Genomic DNA, 10,718 nt, shown 5'->3' with positions numbered 1-10,718 from the left:
TTGTTTGATGGGAAATTGAACACTTTATTGCACGAAGTGTATACTAAATGTACATACTACATAGTAAAGAATATTGTTATTCTAATATTTTTTGGGGTGGCAGACTGACAGGTACATATCATATGAAAAATTACCCACTATACAATCGATGGAGTTTTAACTCCATATACTTTTGTATAATTAAACTCTATCAATGGAATTAAAAAAGTGCTACATGTCCCACTAAAAAATATTTTTCAAAAATTAATAAATTAATACGATAAATAAAAAGACAAATGACAAAATTTAAAAACTTTTCGATTGTATATAAAATAATAATTTTTTAATATATTAAATATTTTTTTAAAATATCATAAAACATAAATAAGTGTTATTTAGGCAGGCATTGACAAAATCTACTTTAAAGTTTATTAGTTTAAGCTAGGGTGACAGAAAAAGACAAAAATATGTTTAAAACAATGAGGATAAAATAGAGCCTGCATAAAAGATTTGGAACTACCTGTAGAGTTGACCCTTAATGTATAATGAGATTTAATTCCATCTCTATTCTCCATCAATTGTGCAGAATAGCACCGAGATTATTGGTAAATTTCTTGCAACTTTTGAAGAGAAGATCAGTCTTTTTCTTTTTGTGTTTTGTGAGTCTTTACAGTAGTTATTACTTTATTCCTCGCATGTTTCTCGTTTGAGATATGACGACCCACCATTATCAATCAACGCATTCTCAAAATTATATAAAGCATAACTTAATAGTAATTGCACCATTCGTTTAAAAAAAAGTAGGAAGAATGAGTTAAAACCCTCCAAATGTTGAAGCACTGTGGAGGTGAATAGTGCAATATTCTTGTCCTTTTAGACCATTCTCCCCAATGCCTTGACCTTATCTTTCCCTACTTCAGTTGTGGGACAAGTTGAGCTGTAACATAATTGATCATTATCATTATGTTCATTGTACTATTTTTGCTCTGTTTGTTGCAGCCTAAATAGTAATGGCGCATTTCATATTATTCCACGAAATGACAGGCTTGTATTTAACAAATAGGAAGCACTACCTCTTTAAGGTTTTCATTTGTGTAGATTTTTCCAACAATCGTAATAACCAATCAATATTGAATACCACAAGCATATCTGTCAAGAAAAATGACAATACCTTTTTTGGAGTAAGTATAAAGCTTCATTGATGAAACTTGGCATTACATAAACAATCTCAAATAAATGGGGTTTTCATGCAACCTCAAAACAATCTCAAATAAAGCATTTTGATCTTGGGACATTTCCATCCCAAAAGAATGACCTGGTACTGCTGCAGGGGAGCTTGTTACAAGAAAACAAAGATGAAATAAATACATAAAATGTAGAAGCAAAGAATTGTTGCTCCATCAAGAAAGAATTAACAAATCGTTTTCCCATTGTCTAGCAAGGTGGAAGGTCCCTTGGTGGTGGTACAATAGACTTTCTTGGTGACTGCCCATTCTCAACAACAAAGGCCATGTTTAAACCCCACATAGTATGCAGCTCCAGGTGACAGTGCATAAGCCAAACCCCTGCATGTGCAGTCAAAAAAGCCAGAGTAAGTTCAAATAGGTATCATGTCAAAGTCAATTTGTTTGCAGGGTCTTATCTATGAAGAAATTACTTGGATTATCAGGCCTGAATCTAATAGCTATCCATCCTCCAGTTGGTCCTCCAACTGTATTTCTCTTAGGTGGATCGACAAGGTTAAACTTAGCAGGGTCTTTGGAGGGATTAAAGTTTCCAACACCACTTCCAACAACAAAAAAATTGAAACCGTGAAGATGAAATGGGTGTGACTCTACTGTGAGAAGATTTGTGTCCTGTAGTACCAGCTCAATGGTGGAATTGAAAGCCACCTTACTGAGCCTTATTCCTACTGAAATGCCAAGGTTTGCTGTAAGTGGTACACCTGTGTACTTAAATGGAATTGGAGGATGGTCAGGAAAGTCAATTCTGAACACTCCTTTGATATTGAAATAATGAGCCTGCAGGAGTCCAATCTTTAGCATCACAAAGGCTATATTGTTCAATGAAGCTGTGAGTTGTGTACCATTTTGACAAGTGGAGCATGGGTTTGCACCCAAACCAATTGTGTAAAAGAGATGGCGGTCCACTTTAAGTGGGACTTTTGCTGGAAACTGTCGGGTATTTAGGCTCTTAAGTTTCTTGTTATAGTGCAAGGTGACCTTGGTGTTGTTTGGTGCAAGCAATTTGGGCATAGAGGGAAGAACTGTTTTTGAGATGTCTTTATATTCTAGAATAGCTGTAACGGTTTTGTTATCGACAGGAACTGGTGCATCCATGAAAGGCCTGGCTGCCTTGAAGTATCGGCTTGGAGGTTGATCAGCTCTAACTAGAACATTGGGTGTTTGACCTAGTGCAATTAAGATAACCCTGGTTGTGAAGGCCTTGGTATAGACTGTATCAATCTCTACCACAATCATGTTATGACCAGCAATTGCAAAAAAAAGTTCATCATTGTGTGCAGCATCGTTAATCCTCAACAGCTAAGTTTTGCCTGCCTCAACCTCCAAGGCAAAGGTATTTGAAAAGAAACGAAGTCACATTGCTTTAACGCCCAATGATGGAAAACTCATTGAATGGAGCAGTTCTTATGATTTTCATTTAGAGCTTTTATTATCATCATCTCCGTTGTCGCCATGATCATCATCACATTGCTTTAAAATTTATATTTTTGGAAGATTAATTAATCCTAACAAAAAAAATGTTTTTCCTAGTGTAAAGCATGAAAGTAAAACTTACGTTTCTCAGAACATGGGAAGAGTGGTCCTAGTTTCCCATTGATAATATGGGCATCAGAGGTTTGTGGTGGCAGCCCCAACTTATTGGCCTGGTTTACAAGTGCTTCAACGTCTGAATTCCATCATTCTCCTGTCGATAAAACTTTGCCTGTTAGATAGTCCATATCTCTAGTTCAAAGAATTTTCAAATGCCGGTGGCTATAAACTCAATTACAAACCTAAGATAATTTTAGTTTCTCGATGAGGTTGAGGGAATGGATACGGGGTTCCTTCTTTCGGCATAATAACAATGGCACCATACACTGTAGCTCTTAGCCACAAAATATGTGCATGCCATCAAAGTGTTCCTCGTTGCCCTATGACATTAAAATCATAGGTGTGACTATGTCCGGTCTTGATAGGGCATTGTGTTATGTATGCTGGTCCATCTGCCCAACCATTGTGAAATTGCTTCGAGCCGTGCCTGCATACATACAAAAACAAGAAATTGATTTAAACATATTTTGCTTGTGAATTCCACAATCTCAGTTATATGTGCTTTTAATGGACATGTTGTATATTGTGCATTAAGCTGGATTACAAATTAACATTGACAAGAACTCGGTCTCCTTCTCTTACATAAATGGTTGGTCCTGGAAACCTTCCATTCACTGTGACAATTGGTTTTGCAGGGCATAGCCTACTCACATTCTTGACTTTTATCTGAATCCAAAAGAAAAAAGAACTAGAAGAGTTATATAAAGCCTTAACCTTCATTTTAAAGGAAAGTTATAGTCAAAGAAAACATAGAAGAATAACAGCAAACACCTACATCAAACTGATACTTCTTCACAGCAGCTTCAGCTGGAAAAGTAAAAAACGAAGCAAAGCCGAAGATAAGAAACAACGATCCCAAGTAGCTATCAAGGTGCAGTGGCATTTGCCTTCTTTCTGGTGATCAGAAAATGAAACTTTTTTAGGCTTGACTGATGATTGTTGTGTTAGAATGGCAAGAGGAACATTGGTACTTATAGTAGCAGAAATGGAAGGTAGGTTAATGGAGAGGGTTGTTAGTTCAGAGTTGGCAATGCTATAGTTCATTAGGTAAAGCAAATGCAAGGGCTACACAAACCTTTGAAGCAACTTTATAAGAAGTTGAGATATCCATGCACTGTCTGTTAACTAAAAATGGAGAAATAAATATATTAAAAATGGAGTAGCGTCAAAGTTGATAATAATATGCCCATCTCTAAGGCTCTTAATTGCATGATCTATGATCAGAATGCTAACAGCTAGATGTAGCAAGCAGTCACCAAACGTTTGTTTGCTTTACATCTTGCTTGGCTGCTATACGTTGGGTGATAGAGAGCGACTGATTGTATGGTCGAATTTCTCTAATTTGTAACAAAAGCATCGAGCTGGTTGTTGCGGATACCACATTTTTGCCTACTTATCTATTTATTTAATTTGTATAAACCCATTTATCTATAAGTTTATTTTCGGGAACATCCCATCTATTACTTTATACTTTATACATAGCAAAAATGTGAGAAAGGAGTCATTTAGGCGACACAGGCTATAGGCACGAGAGTGGAAGTTGAGGTAAAGGTTTGGGGCTCGAAATCCACTGATTTTGGACCCAAATCACATTTTTGATTCATTATCTTCGTCTACACATTATGCTTACAAGAGGACTGGCCAAGACTTCAGCTTCATCGCTGTTAGTCATGCAGTTCTAGCAATTGATCAATCGTTCCAAGAATATTACACTATTTATAAAATATAAATGGTGAAATTTTGAATTTTACAAATGAATTTATAGAGATATTTCATGTCTATAAAGATTTATGTTTAGTTTATAACTTTAATTATAATCTGATAGACATGTGACCGTGGTTAGTTTAAGTTAATTAATATTTAATTTAAAAGGAAAATTGACAATTAAGGATTTGATTGTTAACAAAAAAAATAAGAATTAAAAAATATTAATATATAAGAACAAAATAGTTAATATGATAAATTGCTAAGAGTAGTAGTAGTCTTATTAGTTACAATACAATTTAAAAACAGAGTCATAAACTTGAGGTCAACGGTTATTTTTTTTTTTGAAAAATAAGGTCAAAGGTTAATTAATGTAAAAGATGTGCTTCATCCATCTAAGGTATTCTTATAATGGACAATCTACAACGGATTTCTTTCCATTCATAAATCGCTGGTTTTGTATAATAACCCCACCACCGGCTTCTTCCATATCACATTTTCCTTGTGAAAGCTAGAGTTCAAGGTTCAATGGCCAACAAAGCAGTTTTCAGTCTTTTCCTCTTATTAGTTATTTCAGGTAAATGCTATGTCTCTTTTTTTTTTTAATTTCTATTTTGTGGCATATGGTATCAAATGCATATTATGATGTCCCACAATTAAAATATCATTTTTGTGATTATATCCTCTGTTCGAGAATTTTATAGGCTTTTCAATTTTATTATTAGGACTTTAAATACTAATTTATTTGCTCAAGTGGTAAATTCTTGAGGTCCCGAGGTCCTAAAGTCTCAAGGTCATCTGCTTGAATTGCATTCTTCTCGAAATAAAGCCTTACCCCAGATTGCCAATCCAAATTTTCAGGTTGGCGGGTGCAATCTGATATAACCTTCAACTTCGACAATGAGTGCTCATTCTCAGTTTGGCTAGCCGCCAGTCCCTCCATTGGTGATGGTGATCCAGAGAGAGGTCCAGGCACATTGGAAATATTTTCGATGCCAGATCCTTGGACTGGTAGCATTTGGGCACGGACCAAGTGCTCCTATGATGCCTCGTTGAATAATTTTACTTGTGAGACAGGAGACTGCGGGTCTGGCTTAGTTCAATGCCAATCCCCACCACCAAAACCTCCTGCGACCCTCCTCAATTTTGGTATTAACCAAAATGTGGTCACTTATGAAGTGAACCTGAACCATGGGTTCAACGTGCCAGTCCGGATTAAGCCAGTAGGCGGCTCGTTGGTTGGAGGGTCCGGACCATGCCCTGTGGTAGACTGCATCAAGAACTTGAAAGATGTGTGCCCTTCGCCCTTGACGGCTCTAAACCAAAATGGAGTTTACGTAGGGTGCAATAGTCCTTGCGATGCACTACAAGATCCCAAATATTGTTGCACTGGAGCCTCTGCAGGGCAGGCTTGCCAGCCCAATGAATATTCTAAAACATTCAAGCAAGTTTGTCAGTTGGCTCATACATATCCAGGAGATAATGATCCTCCAATCTACAAGTGTAGCGGGGCTACTTCTTACGATGTTACCTTCTGTCCTCTTTAAACAAGCCAATTTAGGCATGCTAATCAAGTCCCCTTTTTTTTATTTGAAATTTTGCAAAGACTGTTATGAGCTCTAAACTAGATATGCTCTCAATGGTTTGCAAATGCGTTTGCCAAGTTTTAAATTTTATGGTCAGTGCATAAGATTATAAAATCATTCTCTCTGCAATTATGGTCAGAGTAATTCTTTGGCTGTACATTTTCCTTGAAAATGGATTCTATTTTTGTTGGTAAAAATTAAAAAGAGGAGATAGCCTGTCATACAGAAAAGAACAAGGAAAGCGGACAAAGAAAATAGAACAGTTATTGTCGTTAACAGCAGCGTATCCAATAGAACGACGGAGTACTAAGGAAAAGAAAAGAAAAAGAAAAAGAAAGACAAGAAACGTGGACCATTTCAGCCGAAATGCTCACGTTGGAAATGCCTAATTCAATACTCTCCACCGATCAGATAAGCCGATATCCTCCTTTTTCTCTAGGGTTCCTCTCCATGTAAACCTTTTCCTCATTTCTCAACACACAGACTCTACCTCGATTGACACCAATGACAAAGAAGAAAGCACCAAGGAAGAAGAAGCAAAAGATAAAGGAATTAAACCATATTGATAATGTTCCCCAGTTTACTAAGCTGTCCAGAAAGGCTGCTTCTAAGGCTAAACGCTCTTCTTCTTCTTCCCCTGCTTCCCCATCCACTCCAGGTCTTACAATCTCTCTCTCTCTCTCTAAGCAAATTCTATCAGTTTTCATATTCCTTTTTTTTTTTTGGGTATTGGCTAACTTTACTGTTATCGGAGTCACAAACTTTTAAGTTAGTTGAAGAAAAAAAATTTTGTCTTGCTTAAAATTAAAGGATTTTTCTGTAAAGATTGAAGTTTGCTTGTGTCAAATAATTGATGGGTAATTGTTGCATTGCTAAATGATCCCAAATGGATATCTTGGACACAATTTCAGGACAAAGGTTGAAGGTTGCAGGCTTTTAGTGCATCAATTATGGAATAATTATGTAGATTGCTCTTGTTCTCTTCGCATCATGATATTAATTACATGGATTTTTTTTTTCAGCATTGGCAACCCATCCATGGAGGGTGGGGGATGTTATTAATTACACGGATAATTATGTAAAAGAACTTAATAAGAATAAATTTTGTGAAGTTATGACTTTCTGGAATTCTTTTAGATAGGTTGTAACTTGTAATTATATGACTTTTCATATCAGTTTCTGCTGAAGTTCTAGTGCTAAGATAAATAGATTGTTATGTCAATAAATTAAAGCCTTTAGCTTCAGTTTCTTTTTATGGAGAACCGTACCTTAAATTTTGGCAATTTTGGCACAGGTTCCTTACCAGAGTGCTCCTATGATAGAGATGAAGCTTCCAGTGTAACCTTAACCAGTTTTGATGACAAAAAAGATGGAAGGAAAAAGTTGCATGACTCAGTTTATTGCAGGAAGTCCTGGGGCAAAAGACCAGGATTTGAGTTGAATTTCTATGAATTTCCAGTGGTAGAATCAGTTGCTCTAAATAAAGTTAGTGACCCATGCAGTGGTAGAATTGTCCAGTATGTATAATGCTGTGGGCAGTTTCTGAAAGTTGCTGTCTTGTTATATGGTTTGTTTACTTAGGAAATTTCATTTTCTTTTTATTTCTCAAGTAGGAAAGTTGTGGAACAAGACAGTGATAAGAAGAAATTAAAAGTTACAGGAAGCAATGGTGTCTGCATAACTCCAGGAAATGTCGTATGGGCCAAAACTGCTTGCCAAGTGTGGTGGCCTGCTGAAGTATGTTCCTGCTACTTTCATGTTGTTTCACAATATGTGGGTGATCTTTTTGTGTTTTATACAGTCAGTGTTCATGTGCCAGAATTTGTAGAATCCTGCGAATACAGTTTATTTATTAGAGAACTTGCCCTTTATTCTTTCATTTTTGTTGATTTTTTACTTTCTGGCTGTCAATCTGCATGTCCTTCATTCCTTCTCTCTAGCTCATTTTGGGCTATCTCATATTTGCATACTATTAAGTCAGCTAAGTTGCCAAATGAAACAAAGCTTTTTTGTTAGAGGTGAATTCTATACCTAATTTCATAACTTTGTATATGACAAAAGTACAGCAGATATAAGCAGATTTAAATCTTTGATGCCTGTAACTTTTCAAGGCATGAGAAGAACTTCTTTTAGTGTCTCCTTTTGATAATTTCCCTTTTGACTCAAAACTTCTTGTTCTGTTCTGATATGAGCTCACTTGAAGAGGAGATTATGGAACCTTTTGCACATGGAGCAAATAGTTCCTTTTCTTTATTTAAAAATACTTAGAAGTTCTTATTTGACATTTACAGATCATTGGCCAAAGATCCATTTTAGCTGATTCAAGAATCCAACACAATGAGGAGCATGTTTTAGTTAAGTTTTATGGGAAACATAACAGGTAGAGTTCCCCATTGTAAGTTAATGTTGCTTCTGTCAGAACTGTGAAAAATTTGTTGTTCCGCCAGGTATCTCAATTACATGATCTTAAATATTAGCTAATTGCTTTTCAGTGCTTGGGTTAATGCAGCAAGAGATCTTTCAATGCTTGAGGATGTAAGTACAGGCTTTGTCTAGCTATGCCAAATCATCACATATTGATAAAAGCCTAATAAATGCTTTTCCTTAATACTTGCTATAAAAAGAGTTTGCTTCTCTTCTTTCTCTTTTTCTTTTTCTTTCATACCACTTTGTGATATTCATTTGAAGTATTTAGGAGGCTTTGGAGGGGAATGATGATAGTTCCCTCATGGTTTGTGCAATGTGATTGGAAATTTGGTGGTGGTTGTGATAACAAGAACAGAAAATGATTGGATGAAAAAATGGTTTTGTGATATAAATCTATGGGAACTTAATGTTTCTTTAACTAAGCAAGTTTAGTTCCACGTATGAATAAGTAGCTTAAATGATGTCTACTTTAAAGTCTCTGCCTAAGAATCTACGCAATATCTTTAATTTTTGTCAGTGCTTTGAAGAAAGGAGCTGCAATCCAATGGAAAATTTTCAAGATGCTTTGAAACAAGTATTTGATGATTTCAGTGAAATATGCAATTCATTTTCGCTGTACAATTTTCAACTTTTGGAACTGAACTCTGGCCTATTTGCAGGCATTAGTACAGAGGAAGGAACATATAAAATCATGTAGGCAGTTGCCTAGAAGCCATGATTCTTCCTCTCACTCCGATCAGCAAGACCGAAAATCAGGTATGTGTTGCATTTGTCTCTATGTTACACTATTAACCTTCAACCACACTCGAAAACCTGCAGAGTCAATAAGTGGAACTGAGGAAGATACAGAATTCAAAAGTTGAGGATAGCTTCAGATTGTTCAACATTGCTTTATTCTTATTATATCCTATAAATGTTGTATATCAAAAGATTGAAATGCTAACAGGTGTTACGAGCCACAGTTGTAGCTTCCATAATATACACCATCCTCTTCATGCTTGATGCCTCTGAATCTGATTCATATTCTAGGTGCAGTTTAAGATCTTTGTCTTGTAGGCTTGCATTAGACACAAAGGGGTGTTCAATTCCTTCCCAGGATCATGGTTTAACCAGCAGATATTCTTTGAAATGCTAATAAAACTTAATACCATCTTCAGAAAGGTTCATAGAGGTTCTTACAAGTGTATTATGGCTTTTATCCAAGGACTGCTATTCTTCAACTGTAGCTAGAGTCTTCTTGAGAAACGCAGTTTGAATAGCTGGCCTCATTAGTTTGATGGTAAGAGGATCTGGCTGTTAAGTGCTTGTGGGGATTCAATGCACCCAATTCTCACAAAATTGCAGGGCTTCACCCCCTACCTTTCCCCACAAACAAATACTGATTACATTTTCTGCCTTCTTATCACTCTGGAAATATATTTAATTTCTGGGAGACAGCATTTTTTTTACGCTTTTAGATTATACTTTAAGCCTTTAATGCTTTCATTTTCCATTGGATTTACTAGAGAAACTACCCTTTGTTGTTATTTTAACCCAGCTTGATTTTGGACAGGTAAATGGACTTCATCTACTTCAAGCAAAACAGGTAGTAATTTAGTCAAACAAGGAGGTAGTAAGAAGGAACCAAAGCCTACAATTCACCTTGATGTGAGTTGCCACTAAAATTTATGCCTACTTGTCTTAAACTACTAGCTAGTTGTTATCATTAATGGTTTCAGAACATTCTTTTGTAGGATGCTACATTTCCATCGAAATCTGCTAAAGGAGCTCGCCGGATAAAGATAATGCGGTACCTTGGGCTCACAGCTCCAATAGGATCTCCCTTCTAATTGATCACTCATGTAACAATTTTGAGCTCATCTTCCTTCTAAGCCATAAATAATGTTTGAATATCTTTGTTTATTAGGTCCATCATTTGCTAATTTTACATGTGAACAAGTGGCAATACTTCAATGCCTAAATATATGTATAGAACTCTTAGTTCCATGACCATCATTTTATGCTTTTCATTGCGCTTTCAATTTTTATTTATTATCTCAGATATTGGCAATTTTTAATGTTCTATTTTTGTTTTTCTGGCTAGAGTTATAGAGGCATAGACCCCTTAGAAAGGTAGGACTTGGAATTTGATTCTAGACTTACAAGATTAACCTCTTTCTTCCAGGGAGAGGTGAAAGGGCAATCACTA

General features: G+C 36.0%; 2 protein-coding genes and 1 pseudogene across 5 annotated transcripts; 2 read left to right on the top strand and 1 right to left on the bottom strand.

The window, feature by feature from the left end:
• Positions 1-1,413: 1,413 nt before the first annotated feature.
• Positions 1,414-3,696, bottom strand: LOC18598077 (laccase-11-like; annotated as a pseudogene).
• Positions 3,697-5,045: 1,349 nt separating this feature from the next.
• Positions 5,046-6,064, top strand: LOC18598076 (thaumatin-like protein 1b). The gene is made up of 2 exons (XM_007027441.3): positions 5,046-5,094; positions 5,379-6,064. Exons 1-2 carry the CDS (start codon positions 5,046-5,048, stop codon positions 6,062-6,064), a joined length of 735 nt encoding a protein of 244 aa, XP_007027503.2.
• Positions 6,065-6,340: 276 nt separating this feature from the next.
• LOC18598075 (uncharacterized) lies at positions 6,341-10,525 on the top strand. 4 transcript variants are annotated; one of them, XM_007027438.3, is made up of 9 exons: positions 6,356-6,761; positions 7,398-7,620; positions 7,714-7,840; positions 8,395-8,483; positions 8,596-8,638; positions 9,048-9,104; positions 9,190-9,286; positions 10,083-10,177; positions 10,264-10,525. In XM_007027438.3, the coding sequence occupies exons 1-9, from the start codon at positions 6,608-6,610 to the stop codon at positions 10,357-10,359; spliced, it is 981 nt and encodes a 326-aa protein (XP_007027500.3). In that variant the 5' UTR covers positions 6,356-6,607; the 3' UTR covers positions 10,360-10,525. The 4 variants fall into 4 exon arrangements, with proteins under 4 accessions (XP_088662512.1, XP_017977726.2, XP_007027500.3 ...); XM_007027439.3 differs by having other exon boundaries at positions 6,357-6,761; positions 7,717-7,840; XM_018122237.2 differs by lacking the exon at positions 9,048-9,104 and having other exon boundaries at positions 6,355-6,761.
• The last annotated feature ends 193 nt before the right edge of the window (positions 10,526-10,718 follow it).

Source organism: Theobroma cacao, chromosome 5 (assembly GCF_053813885.1).
Source record: "Theobroma cacao isolate CCN51 chromosome 5, ASM5381388v1, whole genome shotgun sequence".
Classification (NCBI taxonomy): domain Eukaryota; kingdom Viridiplantae; phylum Streptophyta; class Magnoliopsida; order Malvales; family Malvaceae; genus Theobroma; species Theobroma cacao.
Note: the sequence above shows the minus strand (reverse complement) of the source record. Positions and strands in the feature narration are given on the sequence as shown.

Bases quoted from the DNA above. Each gene is read 5' to 3' on its own strand.
- LOC18598076 (XM_007027441.3), top strand. From the start codon at position 5,046: ATGGCCAACAAAGCAGTTTTCAGTCTTTTCCTCTTATTAGTTATTTCA. The intron at 5,095-5,378 runs GTAAATGCTATG...CCAAATTTTCAG, and splicing joins CCTCTTATTAGTTATTTCAG to GTTGGCGGGTGCAATCTGAT.
- LOC18598075 (XM_007027438.3), top strand. From the start codon at position 6,608: ATGACAAAGAAGAAAGCACCAAGGAAGAAGAAGCAAAAGATAAAGGAA. The intron at 8,639-9,047 runs GTAAGTACAGGC...AATTTTTGTCAG, and splicing joins ATCTTTCAATGCTTGAGGAT to TGCTTTGAAGAAAGGAGCTG. The intron at 9,105-9,189 runs GTATTTGATGAT...GCCTATTTGCAG, and splicing joins TTCAAGATGCTTTGAAACAA to GCATTAGTACAGAGGAAGGA.